The sequence below is a fragment of the Enhydra lutris genome, unplaced genomic scaffold (assembly GCF_002288905.1).
Source record: "Enhydra lutris kenyoni isolate GAN:26980312 unplaced genomic scaffold, ASM228890v2 scaffoldscaffold71, whole genome shotgun sequence".
In the NCBI taxonomy this organism is placed as follows: Eukaryota; Metazoa; Chordata; class Mammalia; order Carnivora; family Mustelidae; genus Enhydra; species Enhydra lutris.
This window is the reverse complement of record NW_019154155.1, coordinates 3181568-3209148: the sequence shown is the minus strand read 5'-3', so window position 1 is coordinate 3209148 and position 27581 is coordinate 3181568. Positions and strand designations below refer to the sequence as shown.

The 27581-nt window shown below is 37.7% G+C and overlaps 1 protein-coding gene across 2 annotated transcripts in view; it reads left to right on the top strand.

Moving 5' to 3' along the window:
• The window catches only part of LOC111159921 (sarcoglycan gamma), a 142273-nt gene that overhangs the window by 81505 nt on the left and 33187 nt on the right, over positions 1-27581 (top strand). For both annotated transcript variants that reach the window (XM_022522603.1, XM_022522602.1), the window contains exons 3-5: positions 13690-13791; positions 18332-18419; positions 25837-25956. In XM_022522603.1, coding sequence (XP_022378311.1) covers positions 13690-13791; positions 18332-18419; positions 25837-25956 — 310 coding nt within the window. The remainder of the gene's footprint in view (positions 1-13689; positions 13792-18331; positions 18420-25836; positions 25957-27581) is intronic.

Here is a 27581-nt window from a genome sequence, read left to right as displayed (position 1 = left end):
TATCTAGCGGGTTCTCATTATCCATTACCATCATTTCTTTTGATCTTCATGTTGAATCTGATTTGTCTTCTGGGAGGCCTTTTTAGCAGGCTTTTCTGTCTTTTAACCTATCCTCATTATTCTTTGAGCACTTCCTTATCTTCTGGCACAAGGTGTCCCATGCCTATCATGTTCTTTCCTTACTCTGGCCCTGAAATTAGTGGTCTCTCCAAGGACGTCTTATTCCTTTTAGTGGGGAATGGTATTTGGAAACTAAGATTGAAGTGTCAGACATGCTCATTGCTATTGATGTGCTGTTACTCCCAGACTCAGAGGATGTAACACACACACATACACACACCCCTTTGTATGAACATTTATTTCTCTACCTACCCAGGTACACATGGAACACCATGGGTTCATACAAATTTTAAATTCAGTCCAACATGACAGGGTTTAACCTGATATTTTCTCTCTCTCTCTTTCTCTCTCTCTCACTGTGTGTGTGTGTGTGTGTGTGTGTGTGTGTGTGTGTGTGTGTGTGCTCCATTCCTTGATATGAGGAACTTGGCTCCCATTACTCTTTCATCTACTTATTCAGTCAATCCCCTTCATGTTTCCACTCTCATACCTCTGCCACCACACTCTCTCCTACACAGATGCCTCCCCTTCCATTTGAGCTTGACACCTTTCCTTGGGGGCTTCAATGCTGAGGGGTACTATTCACCCTTCTGAGACATGACATCCAAAACTGGATCACACATCTTCATAGATGCCCTCTTCACACAGCTGGGACATTTTATTTAACAAGAACACTTGGCCTTAATGGAATCTTACATCTTTTGTCTTCTTAAAGCCACAATATTCTTATAGGGCTTTGCTATGGCCTCAAGAGGCCATTTTACTATAAAAACAATTGTCGGGTCACGGGAGAGTGTACTGAATAACCAGTATAAATTTTCTTAGAGAAAAATCAGGTAGTAGAAGTCCTTCAAAATATTTCAGTAATTTTACTGACTGTGAACATTAAACTCCACTGCTAATAGACATTTTCAAGTTGTGTTTTTAAAAAGATCATCTATAATCTGCTTACAAGAGACATAAAAGAAAAAAAAATTAGGGAGTTTGAAAATAAAAGAAGGAAAAAGCATAAATCAGAACAATACTAACTAAACAGAAGTTAGTATGGAATAAAAATAATATCATCTGTAATGGCATCAAGAGACATGAAGTATTTATGTAAAAATCTAGCAAAATATGGGTAAGATTTGTATGCTGAGAACTTCAAAACACAGATGAAAGAAATATTTAAAATTAAATAAATAGGGAAATAGTGTTTATGCTTTGGAAGAATTTGATATTGTTAAGATGTCAGTTCTTCCCCAAATTGATACTTATGTTCAATATGTTGGTAATCAAAATCCGAGAAGAAATTTTTGTAGAATAGATATGGTGATTCTAAAACTTACATTTAAATCCAAGAAATAAGAATACAGAGAAAAAAAGATGAATATATATGATTCCACTTAATGAGGTACTTAGAATAATCAGAGTCATAGAATCAGGAAGTAGAATAGTGGATACCAGAGGCTAGAGGAAGGGGAGATGGAGAGTAGTGGTTTAAAGAGTATAGATTTTCAGTTGGAAAAGATGAAAAAATTATGGAGATGGACTATGGAGATGGCACAACAACATGAATGTACTTAATACCACTGAACTGTACAATTAAAAATAGATAAATGGCAAATTTTGTTGTTTATTTTATCATAATAAAAACCTTTTAAAACAGTTTTGAAGAAGGCAAAATTAGTAAATTTACACTATTTGATTTCAAGCCGTAATGGTAAAGTCAGAATAATCAATAGACACATGGGTCAATAGAAAAGAATAGAAAGTCCAGAAATACAACCACACATGGTTAATTAATTTTTTCCAAGAGCACAAAAGTAATTCAGTGGAGAATGAATAAAATTTTCATGATATCATGCTGAAATAGTTGAATATCCATATACAAAATAATCTTTATCTATACCTCACTCCATACATAAAAGTTAACTAAAAATTGGTCATAGACCTAACTGTATATTCTAAAACTATAAAAATTCTAGAAGAAAACATAGAAAATGGGTTCTTGGTTTAGGTAAAGCTGTCATATAAAACATCAAGATCATGACCATAAAAGACAAAATCGATAAACTTTTTGAAAATTAAAAACTTTGTTTTTCCAAAAACACAGTTAAAGAAATAAAAAACCTCAAACTGAGTGAAAATATTTGCAAATTATATATCAACAAATATTTGTATTCAGAATATAAAAAGAGCCCTAAACCATTAATAATAAGAAAAGAAACAGTGAAGAAAAAAAAATTAAACAGGAATTTTACCAAAGAAGAAATATGGATAACGAAAGCACATTGAAAAATGCTTGACACCAACAAAACCAAAAGACAACAGACAGAATGGGAGAAGACATTCAAAAATGACATCAGATAAAGGACTAGTATCAAAAATCTATAAAAAATTTATCAAACTCAACACCCAAAGAACAAGTAATCCAATCAAGAAATGAACAGAAGATATGAACAGATATTTCTGCAAAGATGACATCCAGATGGCCAACAGACACATGAAAAAGTGCTCAGCATCACCTGGCATCAGGGAAATACAAATCAAAACCACAGTAAGATACCACTTCACACCAGTCAGAATGGCTAAAATTAACAAGCCATTCAGGAAATGACAGATGTTGGCTATGATGCAGAGAAAGGGGAACCCTCCTACACTGTTGGTGGGAATGCAAGCTGTTGCAGCCCCTCTGGAAAACAGTACGGAGGTTCCTCAAAAAGTTGAAAATAGTTACCCTATGCCCAGCAATCACACTACTGTGTATTTACCCTAAGGATACAAATGTAGTGATCTGAAAGGGTACATGCACCAGAATGTTTATAGCAGCAATGTCCACAATAGCCAAACTATGGACAGAACCTAGATGTCCATCAACAGATGAATGCATAAAGAAGATGTGGTATACATATACAATGGAATATTATGCAGCCATCAAAAGAAATGAAGTCTTGCCATTTGCAATGACGTGGATGGAACTAGAGGGTATTATGCTGAGCTAAATAAGTCAATCAGAGAAGACAATTATCATATGATCTCTCTGATATGAGGAATTTGAGGGGGGTGGGGGTTTGTGGGGGATAGGGAAGGAAAAAATGAAACAAGATGGGATCAGGAGGGAAACAAACTATAAAAGACTCAATGTCATGAAACAAACTGAGGGTTTCTAGGGGGTGGGAGGGTAGGAATAGGGTGGGGGGGAGGGTAGGAATAGGGTGGTTGGGTTATGGATATTGGGGAGGGTATATACTATAATAAGTGCTGTGAAATGTGTAAGCCCAATGATTCACAGACCTGTACTTCTGGGGCAAATAATACATTATATATTAACAACAACAAAAAAATGCTTGACATCATTAGTCATTAGGAAAATACAAATTAAAATCATGATATGATACTATCATATACCTACTAGAATGGGAAAAAATACTGACAATACTAAGTATCAACAAGAATATGGTACAACCAGAACACTCATATATTGTTTATGGGAATGCAAAATGGTAAAACCACCTTTGAAAAGAGTTTGGCAGTTTATTTCTTAAAAGGTTAACCATAAACCTACCATACAACCCAGCAATCCCATTGCTAGGCATTTGTTCAACAGAAATGATAATTGTGTTCACAGAGAAGCCTTTTTTTATAATCATCAAAACAACCTAAATATCCTTCAACTGATAGATGCATTAAAAAATTATGATATATTCATCCAGAGGAATACTACTCATCTCTAAAATAAAACAAACTGCTGACATGCACAAGAGCATGGCTGAATGTCAAATGCATTATTCTACCGAAAGAAGGCAGTCTGAAAAGGCTGCATACTGTATGATTCCATTTATATGACATTCTGCAAAAGGCAAAAACTACTGGAACAGAAAGCAGTGTTTGCCAAGGAATGGGAGTGTGGGAGTGGGGAGTGATTTCAGGGAGGCAGGTTTTATGGTCTCTAGAACTCTTCTATAACTTCACTCAGCAGAGTGTTGGTGTTTTGTGCTTTGTGAAAACTTGTTCCCTAAAAAAGATAAATTTTTTTATTTGTGAATTATACCTCAACATTGCTGACTAAAAAAAAACAAACAAAAAACAAAACAAAACAAAACAAAAAAACTTGACAAATAGGTATATTCTTTTGTTTTCAGGCACTGAGGAGTGATTGGTTGTTTGCAGAGGTTTGTCATTCATTTTATTAAAACTATAGAATATTACAGGTGAAAAGAGGCTTTGGTCACTTTATGTCAATTTCCTTATTTTTCAAGTAAGGAGACAGAGGAATAGCCAGAGGAGGAGATGACACATGACAAGGAACAATGAACTTTTGCAATCTGATTATGTAAATTAGCTACTTCAGAGGCTGGAATTATCATTACTTTTTTATTGGTGTTCCCCCCCACCCCCCAATAGAGCTAAATACGGTCCGGAAAAACTCCTGGCATGTGTTTCACTGAACCCAGAAATTCAGCAGCAGATTTTCAGATTTGATTATATAATCTTGAGGCTTCACTTTGGTTAACTCTAGGACAAAAAATTACTAATGGAATTGTTTGCTAAAAATTGGTTTATTATCCATAAATGATGGAGTTCATAATATTGCTAATGTTAGCTTAATTTCATAAATTGTGCCTTACAATTGCATGGTTAGATTTTGTGAGATAATGTAGAACAGTAGCTGTCAACCTTTTTAGATTTAGCCCTTTCTTTAAACCAAGCTACACACTGAATCATAGGTGTCAGAGAGACTCAGGAGAATTTCCCTGCCTATGGTAGGAATTGACACAAGCCCAGAGCACTGAGGGACTTCCATTAAGCACAATGCAAACTCCACTGCTCCCACACCTGAGTTTGGGAAGAAGACCATAATGGTGGTTCACAAATAACCAGGCAGAGTAATTCCAGATTAAATCTGGTTCTTATTAGGGGGGCTTATCAATCGGTGGAATTCTTCAAAAGAGATGTCTATGACATCAGTTCAGAGTAACATCTCTCTGTCCTGGAAATCACCTATCACTGCATAAAGTTGTCCTTAATGTTTTTGTTTCATTTGTCTGATTGTTCTGCTCTCCCTTTCTTAAATCTACCTCTATCCTGGGGGAAGAGAGGAAAGATTGGAATTCAATTTGTTATATTTAGGTGCTCCGAAGACGTTCAAAAGGGAAGCAGAGATAGATGATCTTATATATGGGTGAAGCTCAGAAGAGAGAATGTATACTGTAAATTTTAAAAAGGTGAGAATTTCCACACTGAGGTGGTAATGGAAGCTGCCATCATGGCCAGAGAGGGATCACAGGAAAGTGGCCATCTCAAGCCTGACTGAGCTTGAGATGGCCAGCAGTCAAAGGCTGGGTAGAGGAGGATGAATGCGTACAGAGGGCAAGGAGAAAAGCTAGGAGAGTGTAGTATCCTGGAAACCAAGTGAGGATAGTGTTTTAATATATCTGCAAGATTTAACAGCATCATGGTCACTGATAATCTCCAGAAGTAAGCCTTCTATCCTTCTCTCCAGTCATTCTCCATGACTGGAAACTTTGTGAGGACAGACATCTTGAATAGAGCTCCACATCCTCCCATATTGCTTTTCACTTAAGGGCTGGCCAATAAAAAAATGCTATATTGTAAACTTGCTAGATACACTTGAAGACTTTAAGGTACTATTGGGGTGGGGTGTTGGAACTGTTCTGTACCTTATGGACTGTTGTTAAAACTCAGAGAACTGGATGCCAAAAAACAGTCTTTTTATGACATCTTAACTTCTGAAAGTGTTTGTAAATAGTCATGGCAAGCACCTTTTTCTGACATCTTGTGGGGGGCTCTTGGGTTTGTATGATAACATGACTCTAAGTCTTACATGTAGCTAAATAGACCTTTCTTTTTTTCTTTCTTTTTTTTTTATTTCTTTTCAGTGTAACAGAATTCATTGTTTATGCACCACACCCAGTGCTCCATGCAATATGTGCCCTCCATAATACCCAATACCTGGTTCCCCCAACCTCCCACCCCTGCCCCTTCAAAACCCTCAGATTGTTTTTCAGAGTCCATAATCTCTCATAGTTCATCTTGCCTTCCAATTTCCCTCAGCAACCTTCTCCTCTCCATCTCCCTATGTCCTCCATGTTATTTGTTATGCTCCACAAATAAGTGAAACCATATGATAATTGATTCTCTCTGCTTGACTTATTTCACTCAGCATAATCTCTTAAAGTCCCATCCATGTTGATACAAAAGTTGGCTATTCATCCTTTCTGATGGAGGCATAGTACTCCATAGTGTATATGGACCACATCTTCCTTATCCATTCATCCGTTGAAGGGCATCTTGGTTCTTTCCACAGTTTGGCGACCGTGGCCATTGCCACTGTGAACATTGGGTACAGATGGCCCTTCTTTTCACTACATCTGCATCTTTGGGGTAAATACTCAGTAGTGCAATTGCAGGGTCATAGGGAAGCTCTATTTTTAATTTCTTTTTTTTTTTCTTTTTACTAAAATAGTTTTTTTTTATTTTATTTTTTATAAACCATATAATATATTTTTATCCCCAGGGGTACAGGTCTGTGAATCGCCAGGTTTACACACTTCACAGCACTCACCATAGCACATACCCTCCCCAATGTCCATAACCCCACCCCCCTCACCCAACCCCCCTCCCCCCATCAACCCTCAGTTTGTTTTGTGAGATTAAGAGTCACTTATGGTTTGTCTCCCTCCCAAGCCCATCTTGTTTCATTTACTCTTCCCCTACCCCCTTAACCCCCCATGTTGAATATTTTTAATTTCTTAAGGAATCTCCACACTGTTCTCCAAAGTGGCTGCACCAACTTGCATTCCCACCAACAGTGTAAGAGGGTTCCCCTTTCTCCACATCTTCTCCAACACACATTGTTTCCTGACTTGCTAATTTTGGCCATTCTAACTGGTATAAGGTGGTATCTCAATGGGGTTTTAATTTGAATCTCCCTGATGGCTAGTGATGATGAACATTTTTTCAAGTGTCTGATAGCCATTTGTATGTCTTCATTAGAGAAGTGTCTGTTCAAGTCTTCTGCCCCTTTTTTGACATGATTATCTGTTCTGTGTGTGTTGAGTTTGAGAAGTTCTTTATAGATCCTGGATATCAGCCTTTTGTCTGTAGTGTCATTTGCAAATATCTTCTCCCATTCCGTGGGTTGCCTCTTTGTTTTGTTGACTGTTTCCTTTGCTGTGCAGAAGCTTTTGATCTTGATGAAGTCCCAAAAGTTCATTTTTGCTTTTGTTTCCTTTGCCTTTGGAGACATATCTTGAAAGAAGTTGCTGTGGCTGATATAGAAGAAGTTACTGCCTATGTTCTCCTCTATGATTCTGATGGATTCCTGCCTCATATTGAGGTCTTTTATCCATTTCGAGTTTATCTTTGTGTACGGTGTAAGAGAATGGTCGAGTTTCATTCTTCTACACATAGCTGTCCAATTTTCCCAGCACCATTTATTGAAGAGACTGTCTTTTTTCCACTGTATATTTTTTCCTGCTTTGTCAAAGATTATTTGACCATAGAGTTGAAGGTCCATATCTGGGCTCTCTACTCTATTCCGCTGGTCTCTGTGTCTGTTTTTATGCCAGTACCATGCTGTCTTAGTGATCACAGCTTTGTAGTAAAGCTTGAAATCAGGTAACGTGATGCCCCCAGTTTTGTTTTTCTTTTTCAACATTTCCTTAGCAATTTGGGCTCTCTTCTGATTCCATACAAATTTTAGGATTATTTGTTCCAACTTTTTGAAAAATACCGGTAGAATTTTGATTGTAATGGCATTAAAAGTATAGATTGCTCTAGGCAGTATAGACATTTTAACATGTTTATTCTTCTGATCCGAAAACATGGAATGGTCTTCCATCTTTTTGTGTCTTCTTCAATTTCTTTCGTGAGTGTTCTGTAGTTCCTCGAATACAGATCCTTTACCTCTTTGGTTAGGTTTATTCCCAGGTATCTTATGGTTCTTGGTGCTATAGTAAATGGAATTGATTCTCTAATTTCCCTTTCTGTATTTTCATTGTTGGTGTATAAGAAAGCCACTGATTTCCATACATTGACTTTGTATCCTGCCACCTTACTGAATTGCTGTATGAGTTCTAGCAGTTTGGGGTGGAGTCTTTTGGGTTTTCCATATAAAGAATCATGTCATCTGCGAAGAGAGAGAGTTTGACTTCTTCATTGCCAATTTGGATACCTTTTATTTCTCTTTGTTGTCTGATTGCTGTTGCTAGGACTTCTAATACTATGTTGAACAGGAGTGGTGAGACTGGGCATCCTTGTCATGTTCCTGATCTCAATGGGAAGGCTACAAGCTTTTTCTCATTGAGGATGATATTTGCTGTGGGTATTTCATAGATAGATTTTATGAAGTTCAGGAATGTTCCCTCTATCCCTATACTTTGAAGTGTTTTAATCAGGAACGGATGCTGGATTTTGTCAAATGCTTTTTCTGCATCAATTGAGAGGACCATGTGGTTCTTCTCTCTTCTCTTATTGATTTGTTCTATCAGATTGATTGATTTGCGAATGTTGAACCATCCTTGTAACCCAGGGATGAATCCCACCTGGTCATGGTGGATAATCTTTTTAATGTGCTGTTGGATCCTGTTTGCTAGGATCTTGTTGAGAATCTTAGCATCCATATTCATCAGTGATATTGGTCTGAAATTCTCCTTTTTGGTGTGGTCGTTGCCTGGTTTGGGGATCAGGGTAATGCTGGCTTCATAGAAAGAGTCTGGAAGTTTTCCTTCTGCTTCAATTTTTTGAAACAGCTTCAGGAGAATAGGTGTTATTTCTTCTTTGAAAGTTTGATAGAATTCCCCAGGGAATCCGTCAGGTCCTGGGCTCTTGTTTTTTGGGAGGTTTTTGATCACTGCTTCAATCTCGTTACTAGATATCGGTCTATTCAGGTTGTCAATTTCTTCCTGGTTCAATTTTGGGAGTTTATAGCTTTCCAGGAATGCATCCATTTCATCTAGGTTGCTTAACTTATTGGCATATAACTGTTGATAATAACTTCTGATGATTGTTTCTACTTCCTTGGTGTTAGTTGTGATCTCTCCCTTTTCATTCATAATTTTATTAATTTGAGCTTTCTCTCTTTTCTTTGGATTAGTGTGGCCAATGGTTTATCAATCTTATTGATTCTTTCAAAAAACCAACTTCTAATTTCATTGATATGTTCCTTTGTATCTCTAGTTTCTATCTCATTGATCTCTGCTCTAATCTTGATTATTTCCCATCTTGTGTGTGGAGTTGGCTTAATTTGTTGTTGATTCTCCAGTTCTTTAAGGTATACAGACAGATGGTGTATTCCGGATTTTTCTATTTTTTTGAGGGAGGCTTGGATGGCTATGTATTTCCCCCTTAGGACCACCTTTTCTGTATCCCATAGGTTTGGGGCCAAAGTGTCTTCATTCTCATTGGTTTCCATGAATTGTTTAAGTTCTTCTTTGATCTCCTGGTTGATCCAAGCATTCTTAAGCTAGGTGGTCTTTAGCTTCCAGGTGTTTGAGTTCCTTCCGAACTTTTCCTTGTGATTGAGCTCCAGTTTCAAAGCATTGTGACCTGAGAATATGCAGGGGGTAATCTCAGTTTTTTGGTATCGGTTGAGCCCTGATTTGTGACCCAGTATGTGGTCTATTCTGGCGAAGGTTCCATGTGCACTTGAGAAGAATGAGTATTCTGCTGTGTTAGGATGGAATGTTCTGTATATATCTATTAGGTCCATCTGATCCAATGTGTCATTCAATGCTCTTGTTTCTTTATTGATTTTCTGCTTGGATGATCTGTCTATTACTGAGAAAGGCGTGTTAAGATCTCCTACTATTAATGTATTCATATCAATATGACTCTTTATCTTGATTAATAGTTTTCTTATGTAATTGGCTGCTCCCATATTGGGGGCATAGATATTTACAATTGTTAGATCATCTTGGTGGATAGTCCCTTTAAGAATGATGCAGTGTCCTTCTGTATCTCTGACTACAGTCTTTAGTTTAAAATCTAATTCATCTGATATGAGAATCGCTACCCCGGTCTTCTTTTGAGGCCCATTGGCATGAAAGATGCTTCTCCATCCCTTAACTTTCAGTCTGGGTGTATCCTTAGCTTCTAAATGGGTCTGTTGTAGACAACATATGGATGGACCCTGTCATTTTATCCAGTCTGCAACCCTGTGTCGTTTTATGGGCGCATTTAGGCCATTCACATTGAGAGTGATTATTGATAGATATGTTTTTATTGACATCATATTACCTTTGAAGTCTTTCTTTCTTTAGATTGTCTCCATATATTTCTGTTCAATGATATTCTTAGGATTTTTCCTCTTTTATAGAACCCCCCTTAATATTTCCTGCAGTGTCGGCTTGGTGGTCACATACTCTTTTAAGCCTTGCCAGTCTTGGAAACTCTTTATCTCTCCATCCATTTTGAATGCCAGTCTTGCTGGATAAAGTATTCTTAGCTGCATGTTCTTCTCATTTAGTGCACTGAATATATCTTGCCAGCCCTTTCTGGCTTGCTGGGTTTCCATGGACAGGTCTGATGTTATTCTGATGGACTTTCCTCTGTATGTAAGGAGCTTCTTTGTCCTACCTGCTTTCAAGAGATCCTGTCTACAATTATGATTCCTCATTCTTACTATCAGGTGTCTTGAAGACTTTCTAGATTCTATAATTTTGAGGGGAGACCGTTCAGCCTCTAGTACATGAACGCTGGTTCCATTCGCGAGATTGGGAAAATTTTCATGGAGAACCTATATCTTCTAGTCTTCTATATCTTCTAGTCTGTATCTTCTAGTCTTCTACTATATCTTCTAGTCTTCTTTCTTTCTCCTCCCCCTCAGGGATTCCAATAATTCTGACATTGGAACGTTTCATGGCATCATTTATTTCCCTAATTCTGTTTTCGTGGTTTCTAAGCTGTTTGTTCCAGGCTTCCTCGTGATCCTTTCTCTCTATCTGTTTGTCCTCCAGATCACTAATTGTATCTTCTATCTCTGTTACCCTAGCTTTGAGAGAATTTAGATTAGATTGGAACTCATTGAGAACATTGTGAACATCATCCCTGGTGGCTTTCAGTTCTGCCCTAATCAATTCCATTTTTCATCCACGGCTTTCTCCAACTTAGCTATTGCCTGGATAATTGTTAGCCTGAATTCCCTTTCCGACATATTGTCTATGTCGATAGCCATTAGCTCTGTTGCAGAAGACCCAGCCTCTGAATTTTTCTTCTGTTGGGTTTTCCTCCTCCTAGTTATTGTGGTGAGAGATGGCTGAATGGATGTAGCTGAATGTATCAACTGTGGTGCAGGCAAGGTGCACCCTGGAACCCTTCTGAGCAATCAAGAGTCCCCACCCAAATGAAAGAAAAAAGAAAGAGAGAAAAAAGAAAAAAGAGAGAGATAGACAGGGAAAAAAAGAAAGATAAAAGAGAGGGCCCATCCCAAATGGGCCCCAAGGTAAGATTTTTGAAGTATACAAACAAAAACAGACAAACAAAAAGACTGATAAAAGTAGATGACAAGAGAAAAAAAAAAAAAAAAAAATATATATATATATATATATATATGCTAAACAAAAAAAGAACCTCATCAAACAGAACCCCAAGTATAAGATTTATATACTACCAGGACAAGCACAAATACACAGAAACACTGGTGGAAGAAAAAGATGGGAGAGTGGTTATAAATTCTCAGTTTGGGTGAGGAAGGTTATTTTGATTCTTCCTGGATGTATCTTGATATCTTTGTTAAAGGACTCAACTTTCCTAAGATAAAGGGGGATTAAAAGTTGGTTTACCTGTAGGGGTAGCATTGATTGGGGAAAGGGGACTACCTTGAAGTTTAACTGTGTATGAATATTAAAAAATAAAAAGAAAAAAAGAATAAACTAAAATAAAATAAAATTTAAAAAAATTTAAAAATAGAAAAGAAAAGAAAAACAGGGATATATGTATCAAAAAGTTCAGGTTAAAACGTTATTATGGAATTTGATGTACTGGACATCTCACTGTGATGGTAAATAGGTTAAAAAATTATCTATAAAAAAAATGAACCAGAGTAGTGGGAACGAATTAAAAATAAAAGTTGTATCTATGAAGTAGTGGTTGTTGTTCTCTTGTCTTCCCCCCCGCCCCTGGTTGGCTTTCTGGGGGAGGGGCTTGCTGCATGGGTTTTCAGGCAGTGTTCCCTGAGTTAAGTCCTCCCGCCCCCATCAAGGGGGTGGGTTCTGAGGAAACCGGTTTTTCAGGCTTTTGTTCTCTGGAGGTTTTTATGTTTGTTTGTTTGTTTGTTTGTTTTCTCTCCCCTTGGTGGCTCTTGATGGTTTTTGGAGGTTTAGAGGAAAGCAAACTGCACCTAGACCTCCCTCTCAGAGAGAAGCCTCAGTCTGTTCCCCTCTGGTTGCTGCAGAGCACATAAATTCCCCCTTGGCCGCTGGCAGAGCACGTTCCCCGTTGCAGTCCCTGGGGATGCAGGGACTCCTGCCATGACAGTGGCAGCTGTCAGGGGAGCTCCAAACCGCCAGAGAGGTCCCAAGCAACGATTGCACACTGACATTTTCCCGCTGGCCCGGGCTGGGAGTGCTCAGACTTTATGGGTCCAAGAGCTCCGGGCTGGTGCCTCTGTGCACCTCTCTCAGGGAGGGTGTGGGGCGCAACTCAGACTCTGGTCGTGTGGCCTATGCGCATGGAGAGTGCAAAAGGCTGTGGTTCTGCCAGCTGGAGCCTACAGGCACCTCTCTCAGGGGGAGGTGTAGGGTGCGACTCAGATTTTGATAGCACGGCTCGGGGTGCATGTGGGGAGTGCAAAAGGCTGTGGTTCTGCCAGCTGGCAAGGCTCCCAGCCCCTCACGGGAGCTGCCACCCAGGTGCTCTCAGGTGTGCTCACAGCTCAGGGACCAAGACCTGGTTTCTTCGCCACACTCTGTCTGGCTCAGCACCAGGGGTGTCTGTCCTGGGTCCAGGGACTTAAGCCCCTGTCCCTAACCGCCCCAATTCCCACAATTTCCCCCCACAATCCTTTGCTCTTTTTGAGTGCTTTCAACCAGACTCCAAGTTAATGCTTGTCCCCAGTCTCAGGGCACTCTTGTATTGGGGTATTACTTTCCAATAGGTCGCTTCTGGCGGCTCCCTCCCCCTTTTGTTTATCTTCCAATATCAGTCTGATGTTTCCACTCTGCTTTACCTGCCCACTGGCATCCGCCAGTGGGCAGAAGACGCCAGTATATCTCTGTAGAGATCCAGATGTGTATAATTCTAATATCAGGCTGATTTCGTGGGTGATCAGAGTTCTTTGGTAGGTAATCAGCTCACTTTAGGGTACAGGTTGAAACAGCGCCTCCTCCTAGTTCCCCGCCATCTTGTCTCTCCACTAAATAGCCCTTTGTATTACACAAGAGTTAATGCAATACTGACAATTGAATAAAAACTAAAGTTTGAAATTGAATATTTAAGAGAAATACAGAAAAGTGCCAATAGAAAACTTCTGAAAATGTATCTGTGTTCTTAGCTAAATTCTCCTTTCCTAAAAGAAAGGAAAAATAAAGCAATAACAAAATCTCTATTATCTTATCTTCTTACCAGACAGGAATGGGTCACTTGCGTGTTACAAAAGATGGTCTTCGCCTAGAAGGAGAATCAGAATTTTTATTCCCGTTGTATGCCAAGGAAATACACTCCAGAGTGGTAAGAAAATGATGAAACATTTAAACATTTAAATATTTTGTGTTTTATGAAAAATAAATAATCATTGAGCACAGAAATTCAGCATATTTCAGAAGAGGTTCTTAGGATATATACATGTACACACATTGATGTTACACTCTACAAAAAGCTTGACTAGAAGTTGTAAAACATATTTCTGAAACTGCATTCTAAAAAGACTCCATTTTCATGTGCTTCAGATCTGAATTTGGTGGCCTCAGTAAGTTAGACCATAATAAAAAAGGCTTGATAATTAAAAGCTTTATTGAAAATAATCTAAACTTATTTTAGTGCAGGTAATTTAAATATTCTTTTCAAGGCATTTAAAATTATCTGAGAAGCTTGGAAAGAAATTAGTTTCATGTTCTGTACTAATTCTGCTAATTACAGATTATAGTCCTGTAGGATTCTCTGTAAGTAGGTTAAACATTCCCATTAAATAATTGTGTGACTTTATAAATATATCTGCTTTAGTATTATCTTCATTTACCTCCATGGAATTTATAACAAGTAGAGCCAAGCATAAAATATAGTCAGTTTTTTAAATATGTTTTATTTTGCTTTAAATGATGCTATGGACTTTGTAGTAAAAGTAAACATTTTGCTCAATTACTGATTAAGTGGCATCATAAATGTTAAACTCCATCCAACTATAACTTACCAATTATATGAAGAGTTCACTCTTCATTTTCCTCTCATATTTCTACATATGAAAGGATATGTTAGTATCTTCTATAAGCAGAGGTTCTTCTAGCTAATCTAGGGTGTTTGGAAAAGATACAAAAGTCCAACCACTGAGAACACATGTGGTCTTCAAGATAAACCATAGCCCCACACAGGCACCTAAACAGTTACCAAGCTCTACTACCAAACATGGACTACCAAGGAGAGATTCTAGAAAGTGCAAAGCACATACCTCTTAGTAGCTCTTGGGCACTACTGCATTACTTCTGAGAATGTCTCAGTTGATGGTAAGAAGCAGGCAAATGACCCAGAGTGTGACAGGCTGATACATGCATAAGCCCGATTCTATGAGCTTCCTCAGATAATATGCTTACATAAACCGTGATGACATTTCAGTATATTAAATACCCATCATATAGGAACATGAGGAATGAACCTAAGCTTTTGTAAAAGGAGATTCAGATGTGAGCAAAGAATTTAAATGTTAGAACATAGCCATTTTCTCCCCAGAGTTATGTTGGCTGATCCCCTATCATATTTTTGAAGAGATAAGACTGGTAGAATATCCTGGTGAATGAAAGATTACTTCATAGCAAATTTAATATTTGGATTTAATAATACTTTCAGTTTTATCAGATTTTTTTCATCTCCAGTATACTTTAAAAAAAAAAAACAAAATTGTATAAATTATTTTAGGTAATCATGTATTGAAGTCTTATAATGATGCATTGATGCAATATGTCAGTTGATACATAAAATTACAGAAATATTTGGAATAATGTGATCACAGAGATAGAAAGTATCTGGTAACTACTATGGCTTTCTAATGATAGGATTAACAACAAAATTATGCTTTATATTTTCTGTATGTACTGATGCATTAGTTATGTTTCCTTTTCAAAAATGAGTCTAGGAAGTAATTTTCCATAAAACTACAGAAATGAATTTGCAAAATTTGACACATATTCATTCGTCTCTATTGCTGAAGTGAGAGAATGTCTTTATTATAAATATAATTCAACATGGTACTCTGGCTTCTAACATGTGATTACTCTTCACAATTAATACATGAAGTCCTGTCAAGATTGTGCCTGGAGCTCATGATTTAAAACCATCCACCCTGCCCATTGACATAAACACATAGCAATTATATTTCATAAAACAAAAAGATTGTGGTTAGAAACATATAGACATAGTCAAAAATTAAATGAAGCCAAAACACACAGCGGTAAAGCTTTACTTGAAATGATTGTCTTTGAAGTTTACAGTCCTGGAAAGTGGCAGGGCAGCTTACTATCAAAGCCCACAGAGGAATAGAGACCAAAATGGCACCTGATGAGACTGCTTGGACTCCAGCCAGACCCACTGCATGAAACAGCAACAGAAAAGAGTTGCACCTATTGCCCAGGCTTGAAAAAGCTGTGTATCTGTGGGATGGAACCCATAGACATACTAGATCAAGACCCGAATATCGCTGAGGACACAAGCCCTGAGCTACCATTACAAGCCTGGGAAACATGGTGGTCTGAATGAAAACAAGCTGGGTGAATCCAGAAACTAAAATATATCCACGCAGGTGCTTGAGACTGAAACTTGCAACCACATAAGGAAAACTCCATCTAAAAAAAGGATACCAAATTGGGGCGCCTGGGTGGCTCAATGGGTTAAAGCCTCTGCCTTCGGCTCAGGTCATGGTCTCAGGGTCCTGAGATCGAGCCCCGTGTTGGGCTCTCTGCTCAGCGGGGAGCTTGCTTCCCTTTCTCTCTCTGCCTGCCTCTCTGCCTACTTGTGATCTCTGTCTGTCAAATGGATGAATAAAATCTTTAAAAAAAAAAAAAGAAAAAGAAAAAGGATACCAAATAAACTACAAAAAAGAGAATTAACTTCCAACTAAGTAAAAATAATCATTCTGAAAATGGCTGGAAAAGCAACTTAAGAATCTCACTAAGATAAAGCTAGTTTTGAGTAGCTTTTATTAAAAGAACAAGAAATTATAAAACCAAAACAGGTAATACAAGTCAGAAATAGTAGGGTACAGATTTACCTGCTTTTATTAAGCAACTAAAAAACTTGAGAAAGTATATGAAACAATGTTTTTTACTATGGTCTGGAAGTCACACATTAAAACCTAACCCCTAAGGTGATGGTACTAGGAGGTGGGGCTTTAGGGAGATGAGGTCATGAGAACGGAGCCCTCATGATGGGGTTAGTGCCCTCATCAGAGCAGCAGAGAGAGCTCCCTCACCCCTTCTGCCATGTGAGCTGGAAGGCACCTTCTGTGTGGACAAGAAAGTGAGTCTTGTGGGACACCAAATCTGGCCAGCACCATGATCTTGGACTTCCCAGTCTCCAAAACTGTGAGAAAGAAATCTTTGTTGTTTATAAGCTACCCAGTCTCTGGTATTTTGTCATAGTGCCAGATGGAGTAGGATGGTTTTCAAATATTGGACAGTGGCAGTCAGGACAGTTATCTCTGAGAGGGAGCAAAATAGATCAGCCTTAGGACTGCCCCAATTTACTGTGTGGAGACAGCTTCTAAGGTCACAGTGAGGGAGGGGACCAATGCAGAGGCAGGCTTTCTATCCAAGTTCAGAAGATATGATTGGGAGTCCAAGGAAAAGCAGCCAACCTGAAGTTCACAGGGCGGAGTACCATGGAGGAAGGGGCTGCCATTGCAGAGAGCCCAGAGATTGCACGTGGTGCTGCCCTTCACCACCCTGCACATAGAGGCTAGAGGGAAGAAACTGGTAAACTGTTAACTCTTATTATCATGCTAGTTATTTTTGAACACTGCAAAAACAAGGATTAAGGACACATCATTGGATAAATGTGAGATTCTGATAGATCCATCTGTTTCCACAAAGCAATTTGGAAAATTTTGGACATGCCAGAGTTCCAAGGCACTCCTGCCTGAAACTTCTTTCCTTCTGAAAAATCACATTATTCCCGGCAACTTTGGAAGGTATTTGGTTCGCTCCGAATGGACCATAAAGGCACCTGAGTCCAACAGTCAAAATGTCGCATTCTTTTTGAAGAAAACTGTTCCTATAAAAACAAATGATCTATAAAACAAAACCACCTATTCAGAGCTATGACACCACACAAGGCACTTATGTGCACATAAAGCCATTTTATCTTTCAACAAAAAATTCAAAAAATATAGGTATCTGACAAATTTTAAAAATTTTTGAAATTGTGAAAAGACTTTACATTTTGAAAATAAGTAACATGGTATTTATTATAGAAGAACTAACCATTGTCTGAGTTCTCTTCTAAAAATATATCATGTCTTGGACATAAATAATAAGAAAGGAAATTTTAATTCCTTGGAATAGGAAAAACACTTATTAAAACTTGGTAATTTTCAATCTTCATCCTGAGAACTAATTTGGTACATTATGGTCAGTGCACACAAGCAGCAGAAACCCATAAGAGTATTATAATTTATGAAAAAAAAGTTAGAACCTCTATAGCAGCAAGGAAATTACTTTTGCCACCAATCACATGAGCTTAGAAGAAGACCCTGAGCCTGGAGTGATTCCTCAGTCCTGCAGTCCCCTTGAGATGCTGAACAGGGAACCACTGGGGCTCTGCTTGGACTCCTAACCCACAAAAACTATGATGTAATAAATATATGTTGTTTTAAACTTTGGGGGGAAAGTACATTTATTTACTCTTTTAACATAATATAATCCAGGATCTGAAAATACTGTATTAGGGTCACAGGATCTGTGACTATGGAGAAATTATCTCCTATAAATCCTAAATTTATGTATGAATATAAAGATAGTCATTTTAAATAATATGTGTTTGTCAAATTTTGTAAATGCCTTTCTAGGACTCATCTCTTCTTCTGCAGTCAACTCAGAATGTGACTGTCAATGCACGCAACTCTGAAGGAGAGGTCACGGGCAGATTAAAAGTGGGTGAGTCCGACTTCACAGTGCTTGACATGTGAGTGGCCCATGGAGAGTTGTGCTGAATGGATACATTTTTCTCTTCTAAAGAATTCCAAGTTATTTATGAATAATTAGAGCATGAATTTTCTAGATATCATGCTGTGTTGACTACAGAGAATAATTGGCATCACGAGGAAGATAGTCTGAAGTATTGTAATTAAAGTTATTTTGAATCTAAGAAATAGGACCATTCGAGGTGATAAAACAAACGTATTGATTATTGCAGAATGCAAAAGAATCTGAGACCAAGGGAAAGGAACAAAAGTAGCTGCCCTCAAAAGAACAGAGAGGTGCCTGGGTGACTCAGTGGGTTAAGCATCCAACTCTTGATTTCAGCTCAGGTCATGATGTCAAGGTCGTGAGATCGAGCCCCAAGTAGAACTCTGTGCTCAGTGAGGCATCTGCTTGTCCTTCTCCCTCTCCCTGCTTGTTTTCTTTCTCTCCCTCCCCTGCCCTCTCCTAAATAAATAAATAAATAAATAAATAAAATCTTTAAAAAGAAAAAAAGAACAGACACCATGGGGTGAGAACCAAAAGACTCTCTCTCTCTTTCTCCCTCTCTCTCCCCTTCCTTCCCCCACTCCCTTCTTCTCCCTCCCTTTCTCCTCTCCTACATACCCCTCTTGTCCAGTGTATCTTTGCCCATTGTTCTCACTTCACCCACAGGACCTCTCTGGCTTTTCATGTGATTGGCTATAGTTCACAATGCCAACCGACAAGCTTAGTTTTCAATTGCACAAATTCTAAATTCATAACAAAGTACACTAATTGGCCCAACTAATGTGTTTCTAACTGTCCTTCAGTCAGCAATGTACACCCATCCAACCAGCTAAAACCAGACAGTAGGCTCACCCAGGAGTGAGATCACAGGGAATCTCACACAGTAATAAAAAGGATTAGAGAGATAGATGGAAGAAATGACAAAAGAGCAAACCACCCAGTGAAAGGAATATGTACATATTCTCTATACTATCTCACCAGTCTATAGATATGCCAAATCTAAAAAATCGGGTGGCCCTTTGGGTTATGAGAAGACAGATGAAAAGTATCCAGTCAATACAGACTGGTAATTTCCAGTGTCTCTTTTTTGATGGCTGTTTTTACAAAACAGCATAAGGTTACACTGGAAACTGCAGCTACATAATTAGCCTGGTGATTCTTTTTCATCATACTAACATATGAATTCCGTATTTTATGTTCTTCTTTAATCTTTATAACTATTCTAAATGATGTATCATGCTTCTCTTTTGCTTAGAAGTTTGATCACTAAGTCAGTGAAATTCTCAGTAGACATAGAAGACAAATCTGAGTTTATCCAGCATACATGTTCTTGCAACTTGTCTAAATCAAATCACATTTCCTTAAGAATTATGTAATGTTACGATTTATCTTTTACCATTATTTCATAAAATTCTTTGACTATAGCTTTTGAGTGTTTGAGGGATTTTTGCTCTTTTGTCGTTTGTTCCACATTTATTGGATGCCTATATGCTACTTTCTAGGTGCTGTCAAGTAAGTAATACATATAAATAATATACACATCTCTCTTAGGAGCTCCAAAAGTAAAAGATTCCCTTTATATTCTTATAAAAATAATTTAATACAAATAATGTCCTCAATTAATTTTTTTGTTGAATGTAGATTTTCGTATATTCATACACCAGCATTTGACATAAATTGTCTCCAATTGCATGAGTGAAAAAACTGAAGCACTGGAAAGCTCATTTGCTCAAAAACACACAGCTTTACAGCAGAAAAAGCCAAACCAGGAGGTAGCAGAAATTAGCAGTTAGCAAGAATTAGTAGTTAGCAGGAAAAGCAAACCCCAGGACTTATCTCCCTCAGCCCAGAATATAGCACTCCCTCTCTCCAATCAGATTTCCTTAAATTATGGCACACCAGTAACCGTCCTAGTTCATGCAAATATTGTTATCATTTTTGTCACCAAAAAATGTACTAAAAAAAAAAAAAAACGAAAAAATGAAAGACTTCCCCATTAGAATTACTTTGGCTTAAACTGTTAACCTTAAATCTTCAGTTTTAACCTTGGTGTTTCCTGCATTATATAGTGTTAAAATTAGTGATTTCTTAATAAACTTTGTTTGGAAAACCTCTGTTATAGTAAGGACTCTGAACCAGGGAAAATGACTTTCAACTCACCAAGGTTATTTCAAGTAAATGACTTCCCACAATCACAGTCATTCCAGCCTCATATTTCCTGGAAGACACTAAATTTAGCCAACCTGGATATTAAAATATAATTTATGTGAACTAGCCAAATTAATCCCACTTAATTAAATGAACAGTTGTTTATTACTAAACCACTGGAAAAAATAATGGCAACCAGTATAGTCAAAACCAAAATTCTTAAATCCCAAAAGAAATCAAACATTGACAAGCAAATAATAATAGCTAGCATTTCAAATCCTTGAACTGAAAGATATCAATGCATAGCAACAGTAATAGAATCTTCCTAATTGTAAGTGCAACTCTGGTTAATTTTCTTTTGGTTTCAAGTAATGGAAATGAATTCTGGTTAGCTTAAAAATAAGACATGCCTGGAAATTGGCAAGCTGCACTCAGATGGGCTGGTCCGGTTTAGCAGCTGGGTTTTTTGAGAATGTAGCCAGGCCACAGCCAGTGTGTCCTGCCAAAGCCCCAGCTTTCCAGCCACTGGCAGTAGGTACAGAACTTGATCAAGCAGGACCCCTGGCCTCTAACTTGAGGGCTTTCCATACCATTGTAGTCACTATCAATCCAACCAAATTACAGATTTCAGATTACAACCAAATAAACCCAGTGGGGAAGCTGGTAATGTTTATGGCATCCTTTGGTCAAGGCCACACAGACAGCAAAGTCATTTTCCTGGGTGCTGGAAGTTACCCTCTGCTACAATCACACTGTCTCAGATCGAGGTCTTCAAACAGCAAAGCAGAGAAATAAGAATCTCATCAATCCATCAAGTTTGTTAGGGCTCTTGGAATTTCTACATTGCCATGATTAAGCTTCTGCAGAAGACTTTATATATTCAGAACATGACTAATGTAAGGAATAGAAATGTAAAATATAAAGAATATAAAATATATTTACTCAGGACATGACTAATATAAGGAATATAAATAAAAAGAAAGTTACTAGACCATTGCAGAATTTCATGTACACTTTATTACGGCCAGCATTGCACCTGCCACCCAACTATCTTTGGATGTAATCATTGAACTTGGCGGAAGAAACATTAGAATGAGGCCAAAAATACCAGCGTTATCCCAGCTGCATGTTTCTCTGAAGTCACCAGGATGTTACTGTTTTGAAATACTTCCTAGGGAAATAGGAGAAAGAGGAAAGTGACTCAGAATCTGAAGATGAAGGACCTTTTCCTAGTGCAATGTGCTGCGGCAAAGAGAAGCTCCAAACACAGGATTGCAGCAGGCTGTGAATGTTAAGAGTGTACTCAAGGGACAAAAGCAGAACGCTGAGGTGTTTGACTTTTCAGCCGTTCACTTGATTCATGATTCCCCGAGGTTCAGCAAGTAAATTAGTAAGCTCGCAGCATGCTCTGAGAAGAGGTTTGAAATGAGGGTGATGATTAGGGACCTTATCTCTAGACTGGCAGGAATTTATGGGCTTTTTCTCTTTAACTTTGATCCTTTGGTGCAGAGGTTTCTGCAGACCCTTCAAAGAGAAATAACCAAGGGTCTTCCGTTTGCTGCATAAACACATCGTCATTGCTTAAAACTGAGCCCAACAATTTTGTAATTGACAAAAAGTCTAGAGAAGTCATGATGGTAGTAAGCAACGCTATCACAGATAGCAGTTCGATGTCCTCTGGCCGAGACCCCTCCAAGATCTGGCACAGTGTGAAACATGCAGAGAAGACTGTGATGACATTTTCTAGAATTTTGATTCAGCTCTTCTGAGCACTATATCTTCTGATGTTGCAGAAGAAATTCTGGGGTGAGCCTGCAGAGGTTTTGATAGAAGCAAGAGTACAAAGGGGTGCCTGTTGGCTCAGTTGGCTGACTTTTGATTTGGGTTCAGGTCATGGTCTCCGAGTCATGAATTGAGCCCCACATAGGGCTTCACATCCAACAAGGAGTCTGCTTGAGATTTTTTCTCCTTCTCCCTCTCGCTCTGCCACTCGGATGCTCTCTCTCTAAAATAAATAAGTCTTTAAAAAAAAAAAGAAGAAGAAGAAGCAAGAGTGGAAGAATATGGAGAACTCAATGTTAGATTGCATCTCTGGAGCAGACATTCTAGAACTGAGAAAGAGGAAGTGAATGACAAAGACAAAGATGGTCAATGCACTGATGTGTACCACTCTTCTCTGAAGAACAGCAAGAATCTGACCAGCATGCTCACAGAGGAGTGGAAAGCCAAAACTACCACCCTCAATGTCTATTTTTAATAAAACAAGGATGGAATTTTATTCACCTGTGTGCCTTTGTTTAAGTATTTCCCTCTACCTGATGTGCCTCATTCTCCCTTCATCAGGGAAACAGAAACTTTACAAGGTCAGCTCCGTGAGATTTTGCCACATCTCCGACTATATCCTTTTGTACAGCTCTGACACAGTAATGTTGCAGGCACCCTTCACCTCTCTGCACATACTCCCAAATAAACATTGCCTTTTCCTTCAAAAACTTCTATTTAAATTTGTTTTTTACTGTGAAGTTTCCAAAATGTAGTACTTTGGGATTTTAAAACATAAGCAAATATTTTTTTTTTATTTAGTAGCATTTGGAAAACTTATCAAATTTAGTATTATCCCAAGAACAGAAAACTTCCTTGGGAAGGAATTCATTCAATATCTCTTCTTTTTCAAACATGCATCTTGTAATGTCAACTCCTCTCTGAGGGAACACCTATTTTTCAGACTGGGCATTCTGGCTCTCATGCCTCATCATAAAGGTTTTCTCCTTTTTTTTTTTTTTTTTTTGGTGTAACTGGAAACTGGATTGATCTGGGTTTTCTTCCTAACATACCATTCCTGGTCTGTCTTTCCAGCCACTGTAGTTGTTCAGACATCATTTCCCAGGGTGCCATTCTGACTCTTAAGGATAGACCAGGGATTCCCTGTCAGGGTTCTCTTGAACGCTGCCTTCCTTGTATCATAGCACTTCCCAAACTGTCCTGGAACTAGGTTCATATGCTTTTTTCTTCAGTGGACTAGGAACTCCCATAAGTTGTGAGCTATACGCCACTTATCTATCCTCAATTCTTGGCACAGAAACTTGAACATAAAAAAACATGCCATAAATTTGTGCTAAATAGTACAGACTTTTTTTTTTGCATTTTCTTTTTCTTTTTTTTTTTTTTTTTGATAATCTCCACATCTGAAATGGGGCTCAAACTCATGACCCTGAAATCAAGAGTCACATTTTTGCATTTTCTTTGCCTTGAGTATAGTTTGTATGTCTTTGTTACTCATGAAAATTATGCTCCTAAAGTCATTGACTGTTTTATCACCATTTATGAACCAGTGGTTACAGAAAAAGTATCAGGCATGTTGTTGAACCCCTTCTACTTAATAAAGCCTCCTAGAACTGTTCTATGACTCTCCAGTAAGCTCAACAATGAAGTCTTACTGGATAAATTATTCCAGGCTGTTTCTCCCTGTCAATTTTAAATGCCCAGAACTCCATATTAGTATTGAAGATAATTGTATTATCATGTAATACAAAGCAATATTTATATGATGACTATGTAAGATATAGCAGTGACCCAAAAGAGGTGAATGGTGATGCTGAGTTCCTTAGTGACTGAGACTGGTGTAAGTGTAGAGGAGCAGAAATATAGGCAACTATCAAAAAAAATGAAGTCCAGGGGCATCTGGGTGTCTCAGTGGGTTAAAGCCTCTGCCTTCGGCTCAGGTCATGATCCCAGGGTCCTGAGATCGAGCCCCGCATTGGGTTCTCTGCTCAGCAGGGAGCCTGCTTCCTCCTCTCTCTCTCTGCCTGCCTCTCTGCCTACTTGTAATCTGTCTGTTAAATAAATAAATAAAATCTTTAAAAATAAAATAAAGTCTGGCTTCCTTAAGGGAAGGATTAAGACATAGAGCAAAAATGAGTCCACCTTATAACTGCCTCACACATACACACACATACACACACACAGATAGACATATTTAAATGAAAAATCACTGAAGCCTTTTGCAATACCAGTCAATGAAATAAAGTAAGGATATGTTGGTAACCATATCCAAAACTGGTTAATGTATTCATTGAAGAGCTTCTATTTAACTTCTGGTTAGGTATCCATCAACTTTAATGAGTACTGGGAGTGATAAAGGGACACATATGCAAAGACTCTAAGATATCCATTTTCTCAGTAAACTTACTCTCCCAGGTAAGACTATAAAGCTAACATACAAAAGAATTAAAGAACACTTGTAGTTCCTTGAGTGAATGCTGAGAACTGAGTTCTGGAGATATTAATCCATTATGCTGACAGGATTAGAAAGACTGGAAGCACAAAGATGAATTAGGAAACAAAATGGTGAATGCCTGAGAGCAGGCAAGGGAAATCAAACGAGGTCACGTATGCTTTTGAGGGCACAGTATCCCCAATGCCCCGCACCTGGGAACACCCACTAAACCTTTGCTGAGTAAAAAATGAGTTGGCAGGCAATGAGTCTAAAACTCATCTGATGAGATGAAACTTGGAGTGGAAAATGATGCTTCTGTCACTGAAAAACAAAGAAGGAAAGTGTGAAGAAGACAAAAAATGCCATAGGGGAAAGGAAAGGAGAGAAGTTTGAAAATGTTCTTCCAAGATGATGTCTGTTTTCTCTAGGGGGTAAGAGGTGAGGATCTCTCTTGAGGATAAAAGCAAAGGAGGGAATCTGAGTGTGATTCATCTTCTGGGTTGACTTTGGCCATTAAAGTGAGCCATTCATAAAATGGTCTTTCACAAATCTCATCCTTCGTTGGGTAATACTGGAAAGATTACAAATTTAAATGATCTGGGTAGAAGAAATATGTTATTTTGGGCAAGTTGTAAACTTGAAAAAATTAACTTTTAGATGACTTATCCATTCATATATTTCATCTAGATTAACACATTTTTTTTGGTTTTGTTTTTTAAATTTTTTTATTTGAGTATAGTTGACACACAATGTTACATTTGTTTCAGGTGTACAACATAGTGACTCAGCATGTCTATGCATTATGCTTTGTAGATTTGCACATATTTGACATAATTTTAATAATACAGATTTAGGCTTATAACTTAAAAAGTTTAATCACAGAATTTAAGAGAATTATTGATAACAGAGTTTATATATTTAGTAATTTGGTATTGCTGAGTGACATGACATGTAAAAACAGAGATTAGATACTACATATAGTAAACATTTCATAATAATCTGTTTTAATGAATTGTTCAGGTCCCAAAATGGTAGAAGTCCAGAGTCAACAGTTTCAGATCAACTCCAAGGATGGCAAGCCACTGTTTACTGTCGATGAAAAGGAAGTTGTGGTTGGTACAGATAAACTTCGAGTAACTGGTATGTGATAACTTTTTTTAAATTGAGATATAATTAACATGTAACATTAGACTCATTTCAGGTGTACAGGATAGTGATTTGATAATCTATATCTAAATCTGGTTAACATCAATCACCACACATAGTTACAGATTTTTTTCTTGGGAGGAGAATTTTTTTTTATTTTATTTTAATTGCAATGTAGTTAACATATAGTGTCATACTAGTCTCAAGATCTTTTCTCTTAGAAACTACAATATGCAATACAGTATTATTAACTATAGTCACCATACTTATGTGACATCCCCAGGACTTAGTTATTTTATAACTAAAAGTTTGTTTCTTTTGACCCGCTTTATCCATTTTGCCCCTCTGGCAACCCCAGTCCGTCCTATGGTATTTATGAGTCTGGCTTCTTTTTGAATTCTACGTGTAAGTGAGTTCACACAACCTTTATCTTTCTCTGACTTATTCTACTTAGCATAATGCCCTCGTGGTCTATCCATAGTTCTAAATGGCAAGATTTCCTTCTTTTTCATGGCTGAGTAATATTCCATTTCATATATAAATATCATATTTTCTTTATCCATTTCTATGTAACTCTTTAGAAAAAAATAACCTGTAGAATACACTTCAACAAAAGCATGTTTTACTCCTGGCACATTTACTCTGGAATTTTTCCAGCAGGTAAGAAAAAGCAGTTTGAATTTGTTGACTCCTCTCCATTGCATTTTTTTTTTTAATTCTTGATATTCTCCTAGAAGAATGAAATCTTCTTCAAAAATCTTTGCTTACTCTTTTCTTCCACCATATGGTAACCCTTTATCTCTTTCCAGTGGGTTGTGACCCAAAGACTTACCATAAATTCCTCCATCATCTGTATGATATTCTAGGGTCTCTTTTCCATATGTCTTTTGCAAGAGAATCTTCTTCCAAGTTTCTTTCATTCTCACTGTATCAGGCACTTGGAGTCCCTCTATTTCTATAAAAATTTGACTCTCTTGGAAATCAAGATTGGGTAGGGTTCTGAAAGAAATCACTTTTAGCACTAAAAAGAAGAAATTTTGTGAAAAAAAATGTTCAGAACATGTTTGAAATGTACTCATTGTGCTTCTGTCAAGACTATAAAACATTAGGAGGCAGGCACTTCCAGGGTTAAATTGATCCCAGTACTTTTCTCTAATAGTCTGAAAAACAACAACTTCATTCTCTCATGCATTATTGCCAATACTCTAAATAAAAACTGACTTAAGGAGTAGACTCAACCTTCATACAAAGCTTTATGTAATATATAATTCCTAACAAAACATAATATAAGAATCAGAACCTGTGTTGCAGCATACACTAAGGCAGTAGGGTCTGTGGTTTTTGTACTAAAATAAAGGACACTAGCAATCTATTTAAATCTATTTAAAGGAATTGATCATTTCCTAATAAAGAAATGGCTAGGTTGCCCAAAGTCTTAGTCATCAGAAATCTACTATTGCATCATACAAAGTTTCCTGGCTATCTAGATCTTGATTCTATTCCTATCTCAACAATTACTAGTCATATCACCTCAGCCAAGTTCATTTCTTTTGGCTGTTTCCCCACTTTTAACAATGAATTGATGGGTACACCTGGGTGGCTTAGTCAGTTAAGCATCT